The following is a 20887-nucleotide window of genomic DNA, read 5'->3' as shown; positions in this document are numbered from 1 at the left end:
GCTAGGATTTGAGGGGTTTTATGTTAATGTGCTAAGTTGCCTAACTAATTAGGACCTAATTTATTACACAATGCCACTGAAGGTTCTTTCCTCCTAAGGTAGCTGCCCACAGCTACTGTTCCAACTTCCCTTTGTGGTCTGGTGTGTCATTCACCAGAAGAGACTCACGTGAAGAAGCCAAATATCCCTAGGCGGTACTGGATGGTCACAATCAACACGTCCTCATAGGCAGCCAGGGCAGACCCATCAAAGATGGAGGCTGAGCCAGTCTCAAAGCCACCCCCTGGTATCCACACCATGACCTGAGGAGACAGAATCACTCTCGTCAATCTCTTCCCATGCTTGTTGGGTTATTTTTTATTGAGGAAAATATAAATGCCTCACTCTTCTTTATAAGTAGGCTCTAAGATCGTATTTTTTAAATACGATCCAGGGTTAAGCATATAGACGCTGTCCTCAGAGTAAGTAGATGATTTGATTAGCTGAGCGAACACAGACAGGCTACTCAACTTCTCTGGGGATTGTTGTTTTCATTTTCCCTTGCGTAAGAGTTGTGAAGAGCATAAATATCTCACTTCAGAGGTTTTTGTGAGGTCCAAATAAGCATTTGCAGTTAAAGCTTTTACAAGAGTGTTTGCTCAGTTCAAGTGCTCAGAGACTGATACCTGAAGCCCGTTGAGCCTGTGGCCCACAGGAAGACAGAAACCATCGTAAGGCTCACATAAGGCCAGGAGCTGTGTTGTTAAAACTGTCAACTTCACAGACTCTAGAGTAGTCTTTCTCAACCTGTGGGTCTCAACCATCTGGGGGTCGAATGATCCTTTCACAGGGGTCACCTAAGACCCTCAGAAAACACAGATATTTACATTACGATCCACAACAGTAGCAAAATTATAGTTATGAAGTAGCAACGAAATAACTTTAGGGTTGGGGGTCACCACAACATGAGGAACTGTAGTAAAGGATCGCAGCATTAGGAAGGCTGAGAACCACTGCTCTAGAGTCACCTAGGAGATATGCTTCCAGGAGAGCGTGTGATCCTTGTCTAGACAGGCTACCCTCTGGGCCTAGTTGTGAAAGACTATCTACATTAGGAGAACTGAATGGAAAGACCCATCCCAATGTGGGCCTGGAGTCCTGGGCTGAGCTAAGAGAAACAAGAGAAGTGAGCATCAGCATTCCCGTCCCCAGTTTGGCTGAACCCTGGAACTGTGAGCCAAACCCTTTCTCCCTGAAGTTGCTTTTGTCTGGGTATTCTATCACATTGGTAAGACAAATTACTAAGACCTCAGCTGAAGAGGTTTCTTTTTTTTTTTAACCTTCGATGTAAAAGGGGGCAAAAGTGGGGTACAGAAACTTTGCTTTGTTTAGGAAAAATTAGGACCAGTGAACACAAAATACTATTCAAATGGTATTGTCACTACTTTCATAGATCATAGTAAATCTCTTCCGTTCTTCTAACTCCGTATTTGGGACTATAGCCCTTGGGTCAGGAAAAGAGAAGAGAGCCGTGGAGGGAAAGCGCTGGCCCTGTACAACATAGAGTGAGCACATGTGCACTCCTTGTGTCTCAATTTCCTTATCTGCAAAGTGAGCTCAACCATCCTTACACACTGTGTTGAATGATACAATGTCCAATGCCTGGCACACAGTAGGTACTTGGCAAATGTTGCTGCCTGATACCCCCAGAAAGGCTCTCCCAGTTACAGGCATGGGGAGAGAGGATGCTGAGAGAGAGGGTGTGGCCAAAATGCAGGTCATAGAAAACCTTCCTTCATTCATCTGCAGGGTTCCTTATGTTCTTAAATGAAATACTTGGCATCAGTACTTGACTGTCTTAATTAGATAAGAAAAGTTGAATTACTCAATTATACTCTTTTAAAAAGAGGGGTTCTCAAACTCAAAAAGCAATCAGAAGCCTTTTAAACTGTATCTTTCCTAAATTGCCCATACAATTTTAATACTTACCTGGGTGGGGAGCAAAGTGAAACAAAAATTGAAAGTTAAATCATAACCATTGATATATCCAACAGAGACAATGATAGGGGTCAGCTACCGTTACAACTTTTCAAAAAACAAGTTACTTGTGTGATGAAACTTCCCTTACCCAATAGGAGGATAGGTCTGATTCTAGATGCCCCCATGCCCAGATGGTACCCAGACCTGCCAGCAGATGTCCAGTGCAGCAGGCAGCCTTACCGGGAGACTGGAGCCATCGTCGGCATGGGCTGGTGCATGAATGTTGAGATACAGACAGTCTTCTGAGACTCCAAATTTAGGGTAATGTACTTTGAGCATTATTTGATATGTGGTGAGCCACTCTAGGTTCTGAAGGCACCTGAGGGGGGAGGGAGAGAGAGAGAGAGAGAGAGAGAGAGAGAGAGAGAGAGAGAGAGAGAGAGAGAGAGAGAGAGAGACAGCATGACTTTCTGGGAGGGGCCGGTTCTTGGGGCAGAGGCAAGGCCCAGCCATCCCTTGTGAGCCCTGAGGCATGTCAGAACTATTGGTAAAGAATCTGATTGTGCCCCCAGGCCTCTCCTTTCAGAAACAAGCAAACTAACTAACAAATGATGATTTCCTTTTATCCAGTTCCTGGATAGGAAAGCTCATTTTCAAAAATAATTGTGTCATTAACCCCAAGGACACTCCCTGTCTATACCCACCACTGAGTCGCACAGCAAAGGCTCTCTCCCGCCAGTCTTTCCCCTACAGCCAGAGGAGCAAAGGAACCTTCCTGCAGTCTCCATACCAGGAACCCAGATAGACACAGAAGACTCCTGGACCCAGGCTTTGCTCAAGCTCCCTTCACCTCAATTGCTTCTCCTGATGTGTTCTGGCTCACAATCATCCTTTTCTTTCAGATTCAATCCAAATACCCCTCTTCCAAGAAGCCTTCTGAGATTTTTCTGAGTGGCCATAGCTGTTCTTTAGAAACACTCACAGAATGCATGGTGTGCCCTAGAACTTAGCCCAGGCTTGCTCATAACATCATCATCTTCTCCAACTCAACTATGAGCAGCTAAAAAGCCTGTGAGTCTGGATTAATCAGTTCTGTACCCCCACAGTTCTTAGCACAGAGCCTGACACACACTAAAAATGAGGATGTACTACATTTGATCTTAGCCAAAAGGCTAAGGGGTGACTTAAGTGAAATTGTGTGTGTGGACGTTTCTGCCAGACATAAGTGCTCTGTCATTATTAGTTGTTTTCTTGATAGACGAGTGGACACTAGTGAACAGTAAGAAACCACCACTGGAATATATTCCTTCTTAGGTGGTTGTGCTCCTGGCTCCTTTGTATGTGGTCATTCATAAATTCAGGCCTCATTGCTTTCACAAAGGCATGCCTGACCTTTCTTTCCTTAAAGCTAGGCTGGGTGGTTCTCTGCTCTATCAGTTGCCTTCTCTGACCCCTGGTGGTTGCCTCAGCTCCTTACATTTTAATTATCAATTCTTTTTCTCTGTCCTTCCTCATTACTGGTCTACATGCTCCTTGAGGAAAGAACAGTCCCCAACACACGATGATCTGATGTTTTTTCTTAACTTTAATATGTGAAAAATCAATATGTAGTCCACAGAAACCAGGCTTCAAATGCTGAGTTTTGATCTTTAGCTGGGTGAGCTTCATGTGGGCCAGTACTCAAGATGTTCAGTTGTGTAGGTAAATGGCCACAGTGTCACAGGGGCACATACCCATGTATTATATGATTGGGGGTTGATGTAGAGTAGTGTATGTAAGGTAGGTGAAGTAAACATATTTTCAATTTATAACGTCTTAGGACATAATCCCATTGTAAACTGAAGAACCTCATTAGTCCACTGTGGAAACCCCCAAGTCCTAATGATATCCAATTCTGGAGTTGGTTCTGAATGAGTTGAATAAATCAGTGAATGAATAGATAAACAAAAAATAACCAACTAATGAGTTTTTTCATATTATTTTCAGTCCACATGTGAACTACATGAAGTCATCTTCTGGGGCATAGGGAATGTTCTGATACCAAGATACTCCTTTTACCCCATGTAACCCAACCTAAGGCCTTCACAAAACCAGAATTGGAGGTCCCTGGGGATTTTCAGGTCTTCTTGCCCCACACAGTATTCTAGCAATCTTCCACGACTAACATGGTAACTGGTTAACCACCTGCCTCTCTTCACTGGCTGGAAGCTACTTACCTCCCTTGTGTCACAGAGGCATCTGTGATGGTTAATCTTCATTGTCAGTGTGACTGGATTTGGAATCACCTAGAAGATGCTCCTCTGGGATCTACCCTAAATGTGACCCATGGACTGAGGTCTCACGGTGAAGGAAAAGGGAGAAAACAGCAGAAGAATAGCCTGCTCTCTGCTTCCTCATCTGCCCAGATGTGAGGAGGCCCAGCTGCAGTCTCCTGCCGCCACAGACTCTGCTACATTGATGGCACCTGCTCAAACTGTGGACCAAATCAGCCTGCCTTCCCTTCAATCATTTTCAGTCAGAATTTGGTCACAGAGACTAGAAAACTAATACAGCAGCCATGTTGTCATTACTCAGACATTTATGGAGTTCCCACTGTGGTCCAGGCCTTGCATTAAGCCCAACTGACACTGCGGGAGTCACACACACACACACACACACACACACACACACACACACACACACACACACACACTGTGGCTCTGCTCTCTGAATCCCTTATCCAGATTGACCATAAAGGCCAGTCCAGGGTAAAGGGCCACACAGAAACACCAGGAAAGTCCCTTTCATTGAAAGATTCAGTCAGCCCATCACAGCACTTCTTATACCTTCTCAGGACTCAGAACGCCACAGAGCTTTCAGATCATTCAGATTCCTGGGCCCAGCTTAGGGGGTTCTGATTCATGAAACTTAGAAGAGGCCAGGGAACATACACATTTCTAACAAGGCTCCAGCAGTTCTGCTGAGCAGCCAGTGTGGGCGTCCTGAGACACAGAAACACTCACCCAGGTCTGTGGCCCTTCCCACCTCCATGTCCATCTTCCCTCTCCTCTGCCCCTGGACTTCATGACCTATGTTCCCCCTCATCAATCTCTCCCAGTCCCCAGAACCACAGGCCACCCATGACTTACAAATTGGGATAGGTGGTGGCTTCTCGCAAGTCATGCCAGGGGCTCGCAGGCTGTGGAGTGGAAAATCTCAGGGCTCCAAGTGGGGGTGCAGCAAAAGGGATCCCAAGGAACACGTTGACAGGTGTGAGGCTTCCCAGCACAGTGACTTGCTTCCCCTTCACCCATCCCAGCCTGGTATACCTAAGTGGCTCTTCAGTCACAGACCCTGAGGAAACACAGGGGAGAACTGAGGAACAGGATGGAAAGAAGGAGACAACTGGCCACCCCGGGGCTCCCTTCAAGGGTGCTCTTTCTCCACCCAGAGGCCACAGGAGCTGGGACTTTCTCTTTGAGTCAAGGTCCTCTTCCTTCAGGATTGATTGAGAAGCCACCACCAAAGGGGCCTGCCTCAGTTGCTACTGAGCACCCACTACCACACCAAAGAACTCTAGGAGAAGCTTTTCTTCTGTACCAAAGTGGTCCCTTTCTTTGGAGCTCTGTAGATGCCTGGATCCTGCCAAGTTGATGGCTGGGTCTACCACACTCTTGTCATTTCCATACTCACCACAAAACCACCACATGTCAATCATTGCCTGAAGTTACAGGGTGGTGGATTTTTTTTTAACCTAAATAAATTACCTTTAAAATTTAGCCTAGAGGACTCCTGGGCAATGATAGCTATAGAGTTGCTTGGATAAGTTAGGTAGCTGCTTTGGTTGCATATGAAAATGAAAATATATCAGTGAAAATGCAAAAAACAAAAAAACCTCTCATGATAATGACAGCTGAAATCAGCTCTTGTACTTCCCAGAGTTTGAAGACGGTGCTTTGGATGAGTAGGCAAGCTAGCATCTTGGGTTTTGCACAGAATATGAAACCTCCGATTACTTACTTAGCAGGACCCAGGAGTTTGGGCACTAGCTGCTCTGGCACTTGTCCACAGGCCACGCCATAGAGCACAGGCTCCAGTCCACATGTCTCCCCAGGGCCCGGGATGGTGCCTTTCCTTACCAGGTATGAGTAACCTCAAGGACAGAGTCAATCCTTTCCAACTCTGTCTGCCTCTGAGAAGGAGGCTCCCACACTTCCAACAACACCGGATCCTGAAGCCCCAAGGGTCTACACAGCCCACAATGGGCCCCCAAAGACCTCTGGGAAATAAGTTAATTTCCCCTCGTAGAAAATCCTACCCTTCTCCCGCATCCTGAGAGCCCTCATCTCCCCCTGGCCATCTCACCCCTGATGATGGCTGCAAAGATCCAAATGACCCAGATTAGGGCCTGTCCTGGCTGCACCCAATCCCCACTCATCTGGTTGGCCTGCCTCAACTGTCTGGATATCCACAGCTGCTGCTGGCCTCAGAGAACTTCAGTCAGGGACCAGAAAGTGTTTCCTGTGAGTAGACAAGTGCTGAACAGGCAAGACACAGGACGCAGAAGAAATCATGATTAACATCAAAGCAAGATTTCAGAGAATTGGCCAAGCAAGACGTTCTCGCTCTGATTTACATACGGAGTAGGTAATGATTAACACTTGTGCTGAGAGAAAGCATATTACAGGCTTGGAACTCATAGGATGACAGACATGGAAAGGACTCCCGGGAACCACTAAGGCAGGGTTCTCAAACACAGGCGCTGTGTGGGTCAGACATTCTCTTTGCTATAATCAAACACCCAACTTAAAGAAATTAAGGAAAGGTTTGTTTGTGGTCTCAGAAGGGTCATGGCAGCTGACGTGTGTGGTGGTGGGGAAAAAAAAATATGCTAAGCAGAAATGAGAGAGACTTAGGAATAGGCCAGAAACAAGAGATCCTCAAGGACCTTCCCTAAATGAATCACTTCCCCCAGCTGTCCATCTCCAAAAGCTTCCATAGTTTCTCAAAGCAGAACCCCCAGCTGGAGACACCTGATCCATAGGAGGTACTTGATCTATTCAAACTATAACTGGTGCCTACAGAAGCCAGGAAGGCAGCAAACTAGCAAAGTATGGAGATGACTAGGAGTGAGGCAACAGGGCACAGCAAGGACTATGGCAAACTTGACAAAATGCATGTTTGCTTAAGTTATAGTGACTTCTCAGATGCAGTACACATTTGCATTATGGCTGTGTTGTGGGTCAATTTTTTAAAACATAGTTTCAATTTTTTAAAAAAAATTAATGCTGTGCACTCAAAATAGCACTTTTTCTGGTTTGAATTGTGTCTTGAGTCAGCATTCTACGATTATGATCTATTCCCATGTTTGTTAAGAGCACTTATTACTCTTCCAGAGGACCTGAGTTCAGTTTTCAGTACCTCATCAGGACACTCACAACTGCCTGTAACTCCATTTCCAAGAATTACACATCCTCTGACCTCCGCAGGTACCTGCACATATATGGTATACATAAACTCATGTAGGCATGCACACATACACGTAAATAAAAATACTAAATAATGATATGTATGTGTGTGCATGTAGTGTTGTGTGTGTGCTTGCACACGTGAGTGCGCATGCACACACATGGGGGAGAGGGTGTATAGGTGTATAGGGGGTGTAATTAGTGCCTTGCTTAGCCATCATCAGAGAAGCTTTCCCCTGCAGCAGATGGGAATAAATACGGAGACCCACAGTCAGACATTATGCAGAGAGTGAAAGACCTTGGAACACTCAGCCCTAAACATGATGTCTCCATGAAACCCCTCCTCTCGGGGCTCAGGGAGCCCCAGAGTATAACAGCCAGGGGTGATGAAGGACACTAAGGAAACAGAGCCCTCTAAATCAGCAAGATTGAAACACATATGAACTCATAGGGACTGAAGCAGAGTGCCCAGGGCCTGCTTGGGTCTACACTAAATGCAGTCCTGGAGCTGAAAGAAGCTGACACATGACCCACCCCTAAACCAGAAGCTATGTCTAATTGATAACCACTTCAAATAAAAATTGAGTTTCCTCCAAGGGAGTCTCACTGGATAATACTGCTGTTAAGGGTAGGCTGCATGCCTGCAGTAGACGGCCAAGAGAATGCAAACTCAACAGCATCTCGTGCAGTTTCTTGTCTCATAATGCCATGTCAGGACTCTTATTTTTTTAATTTTATCTTACTATTTTTAATTTTAATTTTATTTTATTTATATTTTTTCTTCTCTTTTTACCATACAAGTCCTTTGTGTATCTATTATGGCTTCCAATTTAGTGTTTTTATGAGATTTCTGAATGTGCAAACAAATAGGTCTCTGTTTCTTGTGCCTTCTCTTGGGATCTTTTCTTTCTGTTTGTTTGTTTTATCCAAATCCAATGTGCTAGTTTTTGTTTTTATCTTATATTTTATCTTCTTATATTATATTTTATTATTATCCCATAGAAGCCTGTCTGTTTTCTAATGAGAGACAGAAAGGGGCTGGATCTAGATGGGAAGGGAGATGAGGAGGAGCTGGGAGAAGTAGAGGGAGGGGAAAACTGTAATCAGGAGATATTACATGAGAAAAAAATCTATTTTTCAATAAAAGAAACATATATATGTACATATATATGTATATATATATATACACATATGTATATATAAAAACAAAATAAAAGTCTCTCCTCAAATTTCCTCTGGAACCCAGTGACCAATAGTGGACATAATTGATAGTTAAGAACCATAAACTGCAGCTAAGGAAGAAAAGAGATGTTTATATTAAAGCCTGGCTATTCAAACTGCCCATCTTTGAGGTGACCATAATCTCTGGGGATGTGTAGGTAGAAGAATGGGAATTCCTAAACCACCCCTAGCTTGCCTGGAGTGGGGTCAAGGGGCTCACTTGTTTAAACAACATGTGAACATTTAAACAGTCTAATGAATGCTTACACGCATATTTGCCGCTGACAGAATTCACAAAAAGTTGGCAAGGGTTTTATTTTTGATTAATGTGTGCTTCATTTTTCATCTGAGTGGGCTTCACTGGACATTTCAACACGTGTACACGGTGCACTGACTGCAGCCAGACTACCCTTAGAGCTTTGTAGACTTCAAAGGCTGATTCTACAGTAGGTGGACAATAGTGTTTATTCAGTTCGAATCTAAGTCTGAGTCCCACCCACATCCTGGTCTTCAAAAGACAATAAAGAAGACTGTGACTTTTACCCCTGCCTCTCCAAGCAGCTAGATGTTCCTGATCATGGCCTCACAACCCTTCATGGAGACTTGGATTCTACTTTGATTCCCCCTCAGAATGGAGGGTGTCCTTGAACAAATCCTTCCTCTCCTTTGGGCCTCAGTTTCCCAATATTGTAAATGACGACAGCTTTTGCAGACCTTTAGTGAGTATATGTTCCACAGGAACCTGACAGAGAAGGAGCAAAGTTTCCAAGAAGAGGATGAGAGGGGATGCCAGGCAGGTGACTGGTTCTGAAGGCACAAATTTTGCTACCTCAAAAGTCATGTGAGCCAAGATGGTGGTCAAAGAGGGTCTCCAATGTTTTTGTGCTCCTGGCCAGCTCCTTTAATCATCTTCTTTTCTGGTCCTCCTGAATGGCCACCAAGACTCTCCCTGGCTGGGGATCTGTACCCACCTCTCTCCAAATAGAGTCAATAGTTCACTCTTACAGTGTTTAAAGTGGCTCCACATGTACTATCTTATTACCACACAGGACACACCTTAGGTGCCCCTTACCATAAGTCAGAAAACAAGGACCCTACATCCACTTATAGGAAGCCCCCTAGGTACCAGGCCCCAGGTTAAAAGCTTCACATCTGTTATAAAATTCCCATCTTGTGTATGAGGAAATTGAGGATCTGTATGGCAGCATGATTTGTCCAATATCACACTACTGGGAAAAAAACACATCTCAGCCTTGAAACAAAACTTCCTTGCCTCTTAGCTGCAAATCTTACAACTCTGGGGAGAATGGAGTAAGAAATGAGGAACAGTAAAATCAGGAAGGACAGACTGGCTTCCTTTTTTACTTGGCCACACTCAGTTAACCTTTTCAGGTGACACCACCTCCTCAGTCCTAGGTGTTCTCATCAGTAGCACAGACCAGTGGCCCTGAGAGACACTGACCTTTGATCACGCCTCCCTAGTTCCAGATTGCTCCACTGAAACCCTGAGGGAGAAAACCCAGATGAGAACTAAGATCTCAATCAGACTCAGATTGAGGCATGCACAAATGTTTCTTTACTCAAGTGAGACTGTAATTATAAAACAGTTGAAGCCCCAGGAGTACCCCTGGAAGAAAGAGCCGCAGTGACAAGGAGGGCTCTGGAGGCATTCTATACACTGCCCAGCGGGCCGAGACCTGGAGAGTTGGGTTCTCATTGCCGGCAGTAACATTTCCTGTGTCTGCCTCCCGTTTGCTCCTTTCCCTTTCTTCTTTCTCCTTCCTACGATCATCTCCTACATAATGAGATAGATAGATAGATAGATAGATAGATAGATAGATAGATAGATAGATAGATATTTTAACCTGAAGCCTTGTCTTGGGTTCTGCTTCAGGAAACAAAATTAAGTCCATTGGTACAAAAAGGAATGGGAAGGAAGATCCCAGCAAAATTATGAAACTCGGTTATTTGATAGTCCAGCAGCAGTATATTACTAGGACTCGTGATGAGGAAGGCTCCCAGATGGAAGGGCAACATGAGAGAGGGCGGGAACTCCAACCCCGCTAGCTACAGAAGCGGTATAATTTGAAGTGTGCTGTTGGCTGGCTCTTAACTGCCTTGGAAACTTGAAGAAAATAGTGGGCTCAGGTGAAGCTGCTGTCTACACAGGGTGTGCCATGGAAGTCAGGGGGCCTGTGGGCAGCTTCTAAAGATCACCTTTATTCCAAGAACCATAGCTAGACCATGCTGGAAATTAGACACAGGGTTTAACCACAAGGACCGCAGAGCTGTCCAAGAGGTTCTCTATGTAGCCTTGGAAGATGTTCTGAGCCAAAGCCAGGCACTGAAGCACTCAGTGTGGGTGGGGCATGAGATGGTACATTTAGAAGCCATGAACACCCAGATACCCCTAAAGTTGGCACTGTACCCAGTGAAGTCCTCCCCTTCTTACTAAAGGAGAGAAGACACTCCTGCTCTGACAAGACCCAGACCGGGGACTCATGCCTCACAAAATAAAACCTTCCCTGCTGAAGATCGTCTACAGCAGAGGTTCTTAACCTTTCCAGTGCTGGGACCCTTTAACACAGTTCTTCACGTTGTGCTGACCCCCAACCATAAAATGATTTTCATTGGTACTTCATAACTGTAATGTGGCTACTGTTATGAATCATAATGTAAATATCTAATATGTAGATGGTCCTAGGTGACCCTGTGAGAGGATCATTCAACCCCTCCCCCCACAAAAAAAAGGGCTCCGACCCACAGGTTGAGAACCACTGGCCTACATGATCTAGGGGAATAAGATCTGGGAGACTTGTGCCTTTAGGTTTCAGTGTAGCCTACACACACACACACACACACACACACACACACACACACACACAAATTGTCAATCTGTAGAAGTAAATAGATTTGTCACCAAATGAATAGTATGATATGGCTCTCATGTGCTAACAAGAATGGAGTAGAAATGACTCTTGATGGTGGTCCTGAGGAGAGGGGCAGAAGATGAGGCAGGGTAGGAGAGGATTTAATAATTAAAAAAGCACATTCTCATGATGTATGGTTGATGGTCCTGAAAGAATGCCTGGTCTGCTGAGAGAGTGGCAGGGAAATCTCAGTGAAGCTGCATGGTAAGACCTCACCACGGACGTGGGAGCAGTGGGGTCAGGTGACCAGCACCCATGGGCAGGCAGGAGAGCCAGAGAAACTGGGTTCTCTGGGGCCACAGGGCCTTCCTACAGTAGAGTGGAAGATGGTGAAGCTTCATACACTAGGTGGTGACACTTCACTGCCAGAAGCCAGGAGGAAGACGCTAAGACCCACAGCATCCAAAGGACCACTCAAGGCCTTCACCTGTCAGAAACGATGAAGTTGCTTAACATGGCATTATATCTGAGAAGCAAAACAGACTACCAAAAGAGATGCTGCCTTATATTCACAATAAAGGGAGACCCAAGAATGAGCAAGGGCATGTGAGGGTGACTACCCCAATAAAGAATAAAGGGGCCTTCCTTACACTCTCACCAGGGTTCTGTTGTTCCCATGCGTAGCTATGATCTGTTTCTTAACAACTTTGTCTTCCATCATCCTCTGCGGCACAGAACTTAGTAACCCATCTGACTACTCTGTTGTCTGTGTAAACTTTGGTCTCTTATTTTCCCAATACTACATTCCATATCTCTTATAGTAGCTCCTACATTTGTTAGGTATAATCACCACCAGGGGGAAAAATAGCAACTGAGTTACCACTTTGTGCCAAGGACTCTCTGTGCACCTCCAATCAAACAAGGTGACATCTTCCATTCCTTCAAGGCCCAGTCCCAGGGCCCCGTCATACCACATGCCTTCTGAGACCAGTTGATAATGCTTGCATTGAGTTAACTAAGAAACATGTGCCAAAAGAGGGTTTCACGCAAGGATTTTATTGGGGGAGATATCTGGGGCTTAAAAATGGAGAGGGAGCCAGGCAAGTCCGGGGGACTGCCAAGCCATGATGGAATCTGAAAGGAGAGTCTAAGGGGATAAAATAGGACACATGGGTTGGGTAGGAGCATTCTAGGTGCCCATGAGGACTGAAGAAGGTCTAAAGCATGTTAGGGTGCCTAGCAACGTACTTGGATGTCTACCTTGAATAAGAATAAAAGTAAACCTGAGGTACAGACACACATAACTTCAGGATATTGGTGAATGAAGTGGGTTGCTCAGGACTTTGGAAAGAGGCAGATAGGAAAAAAAACATGACCCAGAGGTTTGAGGAAGAAACATGCAAATCCACTGTGGGAAATGAGTCCAACTATGGGGACCTGTGTCTCATGTTGAAAAAACATTGAGTACTGTGGTGGTCAGTTTTTACTATCAACTTGACAGGATCTGTAATCACCTGGGAGGACTTGTGTGAACTTCTCTGAGAGATTATCTTAATTTTCTTAATCAGTAGAAGAAGACCTACCCACTGAGGTCAGCACCATCCGCTAGACTTGGGATGGGTGTCTTGGGGATTCCGTATAAAAATACATTTGGACCCCTCTGATTTCAGTTGAAGTTTTGCAAACCCTTCCACAGAAGCACAGACCCACTTCTGTCTCAATCCTGTCTCAATCTTTGCCATGAAGTTTTTTCCAATGACAAGCCTTGCCTTGCTATATCTTCATAAAATGCTGTGAAATTGATTCTTTTGTTATTCTATTTATAGATAAGAAAGCCAAGCACTGTCAGGTTAAAAAAAGGTCACAAAGATCAGTGAGTAGTAAAGCTGATCTTCAGAGATGGATCTGTTTGGTTCTGGTTTCCATCATAATGATATTCAACCTCTCTCATTAGGTATTAACTACCTGTCTTGTTACTATGGCAAAATACCCCTGCAAAAGCAATGTAAAGAAAGAAAGGTTAACTTCAACTCATAGTTTGAGGGTAAACTTGGTCATGGCAAGGAAGGCGGTAGGAGTATGAGGTGGTTGGTCCATTGTCTTCACATCAAGTAAAGAGTCAGGAAACAGAGTGGGATGAATGTTGGTGCTCAACTGGCCTTCTCCTTTTTATAATATTTATTAAGATTTATTTTATGTGTATGAATGTTTCTCCTGCAGATATGTATGTGCACCACATGCATGCCTGATACCCATGGAGGTCAGAAGAAGGCATTGGATGCCCTAGAAGTGGAGTTATGGATCATTGTGAGCTACCATGTGGGTATTGGGAACTGAACCCAGGCCCCCAGCAAGAGTAACAAGTGTTCTTAAGCTCTGAGTCATCTCTCCAGCTCCAACTTTCTACTTCTTACCCAATCTTGGAGCCCAGTCCATGGAATCGTGCTGCCCACATTCAGGGTGAATCTTCCAATATTAGTTAAATTTTTCTATAAACATCCTCACAGATACACACAGAGGTTCATCCTCTAAGAGATTCTAAATGTCACCAAATTGGCAATCAAGATGAACCATCATGATGGATTATAGACCACACAAGGACTAGGATATGTTGGTTTCACTTAGTATTCTAATGATGATCCCTGTGTCTGATAGAGAAGGTCTTCAGTAAATGTTAAGTTTAAAATTATAAATTCAGCAGCTGAAGGGTACAGCTTATGCAAAGTGGTCAGGAATAACACAAACTCAGCAAAATATTTCAATCCTTATATCAGAACTCTAAAGGACATGAACTAGATCTTAGTGAGTCTAAGGAATAAGGAGAGAAAATTTTTGTTTGTTTCTAGTCTCATACATCCTTCAACACAACACTTCACCCAATGTGTAGGATATTTCTCCATAAATCAAATATTTCTCCAGTGAAAGTCACCTGGATGTCCTCTAATACAATTTAATTTGACTATCTAGAGCAACAGATACCATTGGTTTAGGGCTTGACCCCACCAGACTACAGACTATCTCAGATGTGTGGCCAAAGACTTTCTGGCCTAGGACCCTCTCCAGACCCTTCTCATAAACTTGTTTTTCTCAGTCAATCTAGAACTATCTTTATGGAAGGTGTCACATCTTTACAAAGAGTTTCCATCTAGTCACATCTGGTCTGTATTTAGTTTACTTTGTTCTTCAAAGGGATTTAGGTATGCTTTGTTGTGCACGAGAGACTGTCAGGGACATGAGATGGCTTTTACAGGGGAGGAAAGGGGAAGCAGAGGACAACATGAAGGAAGATGACTGAGTCATTTATCCAGACTCAGTAGCCATCACTGACTTCAGAGAACATTTTTTCCCCCATTCTAGTGAGACATCATTGCAACAAATCTGACTTTAAATCTTAGGCTAGCCCCTATCGTTCCTGTTAACAAACATTTTATTTCCCTTCCAGTTAAACACTAGTCTGTGTTTAATAATTATAGTAATAAGTTTAGCAGGCCCATAGCCCACATTTGATGTTGTCCGAAGACTATCAGATACCTAAATCTGATAAATCTAAAGGAAAACTCCTAACAGGTAGTTTATAATGTGTGTCTTTTTTAGTTCTCTTTCCCAGGAATAGCTAACCTTGTAGTTAATCTTTAAAATACAAAAAGTGAAAAATAAAAAAAATTATACCAGAGGATAAGGAGAGATAGCAAAAGATAACAGTTGTAATTTATTGGGCATCTTCAGTCAGAGGCGTCACCAACAGCCAAGTTGGTGGCAGGTAGATAATAATTCTTCAGCTGTGTGACCTCAAACATGGTGACTTTTAAAGTCAACTAGAAGCAAATGAAACTCAAGGATTTCCTTAGATTTCCCCTTGGTTACATTGACACACAAGGATGGTTTAATATTAGAAAAATCCATCAGTGTGGTTTTGACATTACAGGCTGCCCTGGTCTAATATCCAAACCTTGAGAAATCATCAGCTCAGCCTTTCAAAAACTTCATGAAATACAGATCTACTCATAAAGTCAGTCATGGGAATTTCCCTCCCTGTTAAAACACGGAAGATTATTACAGCTTCTGGTGCGGGAAGGAGTAAGTGCCGGACCTATTTTTAAAATTATGTATTTTTCTTCAAGTCATCCTTTGAGGATTTGATGGATGGTCACAGGGAAGTCTCATTAAACTAAGGTACACAAAGAGAACACACTGTCCTGATGCGTGCATATGAATACAGACGAGTGGAGCTGTGTCTCTGGAAGAGATTGCCGGGGGCGGGGTCACACACAGGTAGAAGGAAGAGCTACCAGACAGGAAGTCTCTCATAAATAGAAACCGATTATCCAAGCTTCCAGAACTAACTGTGGGTTAGCCCAGCAGACTGAAGTCTGGAAAAGAGTCCTAAAAGGGTGTCTGCTCCCGCTCTCTGCCTGCCACTTCTCCAGCGTAGTTTTGTAGAGTGAGCACGGCACGGAGGAGCCAAGAGAAATGCTGGGAAACAGAAGTGGTGTGCATTCACAGTGCTGCCTTGTCGGGGCCCCACAGACAGAAGAGACGAGATCCCCAGTGAAAACAGAGGTCAGCCATAGCTAAGCTGATCACAGCAACTGTATTTGCAATGTCTGCCATAAGATAGAAAACCGTGTAAATCATGGGGAAACAAGAAAACGTGACCTGTAATCAGAAGGTCAATAAAAACAGTCCTCATAAATGACCAAATGTTACTAATGGATAAAAACTTTAAGATGACTATTAAAAATAAGCACATGGAAGAGTTCTAAGACAGGTGAACAAAATGAGTGGAAAGATGGAAAATTTTGGGCAAAACTAAAAGAACTACGATATTGGTAATGACAATTCCAAAGTATTAAAATACAGCATATAAAATAAACATCGTATTGAATGGGTTTAGTGGTAAACTCGTGTAAGCTGGAGAATGGGTGGCGAACTTGCAAACAACAGTAGACAGTCTCCTAACAGAAGCACAGACTTCAAAAGGCAGGAAAGGAAAACCAAAGCATTCCGGGAACAAGGCACAGTGTCCAACCTTTGTGTGAGACTAGGGACTGGAAGAAGCTGGGGTGATGGGTACCATCTCAGCACTGACGAGGCAGAGGCAGGAGGACTGTGAGCTCGGCACTAGCCTGAGCTACACACTAAAATCTTATCTCAGAAAAATATTAGAGTCTGGAAGAGAAGAGAAAGAGAAAGAAACTGAAAATTATTTTTAAAAATATACTGACTGAAAAACTGATATAAAGAAAAAACATTAGTTCATGCACCTAAGAATCTCAACAAATTCTGAACAGAAATTAATTCAAAGAAAAAATATTGCTGCTTAATATTCCATGATCAACTTCTAAAAATCAAAGCTTTTTTTTTTAAGGAGTCTTAAGAGCAGACAGAAAATAAGGCACTCATCGGAGCCCAGGGAGAAAAGAAGAAAAGGATCTATTTTTAGTAGAGACAATGGGAGATGTTCAGAAAATGGAAAAAGATGAAAAGGAAGGAACTGGCTGGCCCGCGCCTCCATCATGAGGCTAGCCTTCAGGAATGAAGAAAAGGAAAGGCATGTTCAGGGAGAGGAAGCTGAGAGAATACATTTCTAGTGATCCATACTGGACGAGAGAATCGGGGAACTTCATCAGCAAGCTCCTTTAAGTTGTTTGTGCAAGGCAGTCTGTCACAGCCACCAGAAGCTGACTAACATATGACAAAGATTTAAAACACTCCTATGGAGTCCTGTGGCTATGTGCACTTCAAAGGTAGGGAACACACTCAACAAATACCTGTAAGCCACAAATCTCTCGTGTCTGGGTGACCTCCATGAAGTGAAGCAGTTAGTTATGTATTTCCCAGCTGAATGCTGAAGGCACCTCAGCACACACAGAGAATGTCTCCACACACTGGAAGGTCTTGTTTATGGCTTTTGTTGTTCCAGGCACTAAATATTTGTGTGACATTGTTTGTTTGTTTGTTTTTGTTTTATTATGGATACAGTGTTCTGCCTACATGTATCCCTGCAGGCCAGAAGAGGGCACCAGATCTCATTACAGATGGCTGTGAGCCACCATGTGGTTGCTGGGAATTGAACTCAGGGCCTCTGGAAGAGCAGTCAGTGCTCTTAACCTCTGAGCCATCTCTCCAGCCCATGTGACATTGTTAAATGAGGTATTAAACACTTACCTGAAGGTAATGATAGAGCTGAATGAGTTTTCGTAGTGGAAACAGGCTCTGTTCTGTGTTTGATAGCAGTTTCACCGACATGCTGACGTCTTTTTTGTTTTAGATTAGGCTTTAGAACTGTTTCAAAACTAGAATTTCACTTGAAGTGTAGAATACATAAATTACTGGCATCTAACACATATTAAAAGATATGAACATAGCATTTTTCTTTTCAAGAAGAACAATTTTTAAAATTATCGTAAGCCCACAATGCAATCTTTTTTCAAGTCTGTTTTTCTCAGAAGGTATGTTTTACTGTGCGCATTTGCCAGGGAAATGTAGATTCTTCACTAGCAGACTGCGTGCTTTTAGATTTGAAGGAGTCTGCCTAAAGCCACTGAGCAGCCCTTGAAGCACCCTGACTCTCGGACAGCTACAGAAGTGTTAGGTGATGGGACTGAATTAAAGCAATTTGGAATGCCTGCTCTTAGTGTCCTGGAGCTAACATTTTATCTTCTCTCGGTATCATTAGAACTCAGATCTTTTCCATTTGTTGCTTCATACCCGATACCTGTTCCATGAGGAATGTCTGGCATCACCCTCCAGTGAAGTCTGAACGTAACCATTCACCAAACACTGCTGCTGTGGCTTTTTAAGGAGCTTTCAATAATCCTGTGACACATTGTTGCCCCACTACTAAACAAACAGGTTGTAAGGAATTAGAACTTGTATGCTAACAGTACCTCTGTATAACAAGATGTAAAATTAAAAATGAGAAATGTGTAAATGGTTTGTGCTTTTTGTCTCGAGATTGTTCAGTACTGTATCTAAAGCCTCCATGGTACGTGCATTTAAATTTCCACTTCAAACTCCACAGAATAAACTAAAGTGAAATAAAAACAGGAAATCTCTGTCAAATCACTAACTGACCACTAAGCTAACCAAATAGAGACATCAGTTGCCATACAGGACAAAGAATATAAACTTTACACAATTAGTTTATAAATCGTTAAACAAACAAAACCAACAGGAAGTAGCCACCACAAACTCAATGAAGGACGTGTTTTGGTTTGGGTCTTAAATGTCTCCCAAAGGCCCATGTGCTCAAGTTGGGGTCGCCCTGCTGGTCGTATTGAGAGAGGCTGAAACCTCTAAAGGTGGGCTCCAATGGGAGGAGCGAGGGGGTCCTTGAAGAGGTATTGGAACCCCGGCCCTTCTCCCTGCCAGCGGCAATGAGGTGAGTAGTCTCCTCTGCCATGACGTCATGAGCTCCTACCAGGATGGTCTGCCTTGCCACAGGCCCAAAGCAATGGGCCTAAGTGACTGTGGACTGGAACCTCTGAAATCACCGATGAACTTATCCTCTGTTTAAGTTATTTTCAGGAATATCTTGTTACAGTGACAGAAAGCTGACCAAAACAGGGAGAAGGGGATCTGCAGATCTTCCATCTTACAATATTCAAAATCTCTGCTTTTCAACAAAAATGTCGAGAATATGTGGAAAAAATAGTTCACACAAAAGTAGAATGAAAGAAATTAATTAAAAAAAAACCTATTTCTAAAGTGTCTGCCACTTGGATCCCCAGCACCCACACAAAAGCTGGGTGCAGTGGCACACATTTGTGAGCCCACTGTTAGTGGCAGGCTTCAGTGACAGGGGAATCCCTGAAGCCTACTGGCATCAGCCTAGTCAACTGGTGAGCTGTGTGCTGCGTCATGCATCCTGGCTCAATAACCATCTCTGACATTCAGGGAATGTTTTTCCGTTTCCTTTTCTTATGAGACATCATTACAATAATATTGACTTTGTTTCTTAGGCAACACATGTGTGCTGTCACCCTCATACATGTACACCCACACATAATATGCAACCATACAAATACTCTCAAAAAGACATGGAGAAGGATATATGTAATTCTAAAGAGGCAATCAGCCCACCGGAAGTTATAAAAATTAAAAATATGTATACAACTAGCATCAGAGCTCTAAAATATACAAAGTAGAAATTCATGGGTTTTGAAAAGGTTTCTACAATGATAACTGAAGTTTTCAATATACTGATTTCAATAAGGGATAGACCATTTATATATAAAGTGCTCATAGCAATTAAAGATTTTAAAAATAGCACAAATCAACTAAACCTAAGTACTGTGTGTAACATATTCCAACAAACAACAGGAATGTTGACACATATCTACAAACCCACTAAATAAAGTGAGGACGTGATCACTCCAAGGTATGGTTGAGGAGAAGGTTTTTACTGTAGATATGAGGGAGTGTACAGCCAGAGGCATCTGGAAGAGTCCAGAGCAGGGGGAGAAAGGAGTCGACCAAATGTGACTAGAAGACTGAATCAGGCCATGGGAGAAGTCAGGGAGAGTGATAGAGGAGGACTGAGAGAGGGGACAAAGAAGAGGGGCAAAGAGAGGGGACTGAGAGCCAGAGAGAGAGAGAGAGAGTGGCTGACATGGCAGCATTATATAGGAATGATAAAATGAGAAGCTAGGGGAAAGGAAGCCCATGAGCTGAAGAAGTTTAGGGAAAGGGCGGGTGAGAAGAACTGAGAAGAGCCAGGATGCCAGCATAGGCTCTGTAACAGGTACTGGCATTGTTGAGAGAGCCTGGAGACTACCATGCGCTTTGGTATGCTAATAGGCACCACAGGTAGTCATTTGTCCTGAGTTTCTTTTGGCCCTGACACCCACCACTAGGCAAGCTGCGATGTGAAGATTGGGTGTTTATTACTACAATCAACATCATCTTGTCATTGTCATTAATTACCACTATGTGCATATTAAGGAGCAGGCACACATGTACCACAGCAGGCATGTGGAAGGCAGCTGAGAGCTTTCAGGAGTTGGTTGTCTCTTTCCAGTGTGGGTCCAGGGATCAAACCCGAGTCATCAAGTCAGCAGAGCAAGCACTTTTACCCACTGAGCCGTCTAAGGGCCTGAGATCAAGAGTTTGAGGATAATGAGAGCTACCTGTCAAGATCTTATTTCCAAAGGATTCCAACGAATACATACATGCATACATTTTTAGAACAGCAGATTCTACATTATTCTCAAGTGAACATGGGAAACTCCCCATGGTATACCACCTGTCAGGCCACGAAATAAATTTCAATAAATTTAGAAAGTTGGAAATCATACGAAATATCATCTACTACCACAATGAAATAACCTAGAAATAAATAACAAAAGAAATGCACAAATTTTCCAAGGATGTAAAATGCAACCAGAA

The 20887-nt window shown here is 43.4% G+C and overlaps 1 protein-coding gene across 1 annotated transcript in view; it reads right to left on the bottom strand.

Moving 5' to 3' along the window:
• The window catches only part of Ces5a (carboxylesterase 5A), a 39761-nt gene extending 22015 nt beyond the window's left edge, over positions 1-17746 (bottom strand). Inside the window, exons 1-5 of the mRNA XM_052729516.1 lie at positions 17666-17746; positions 11921-11984; positions 5088-5292; positions 2200-2338; positions 169-302 (exon numbers count right to left, since the gene is read on the bottom strand). Coding sequence (XP_052585476.1) covers positions 169-302; positions 2200-2338; positions 5088-5292; positions 11921-11984; positions 17666-17746 — 623 coding nt within the window. The remainder of the gene's footprint in view (positions 1-168; positions 303-2199; positions 2339-5087; positions 5293-11920; positions 11985-17665) is intronic.
• Between the last annotated feature and the right edge of the window lie 3141 nt (positions 17747-20887).

This window comes from Peromyscus californicus, unplaced genomic scaffold (genome assembly GCF_007827085.1).
Source record: "Peromyscus californicus insignis strain IS unplaced genomic scaffold, ASM782708v3 Scaffold_8__1_contigs__length_139910024, whole genome shotgun sequence".
Classification (NCBI taxonomy): Eukaryota; Metazoa; Chordata; class Mammalia; order Rodentia; family Cricetidae; genus Peromyscus; species Peromyscus californicus.
Note: the sequence above shows the minus strand (reverse complement) of the source record. Positions and strands in the feature narration are given on the sequence as shown.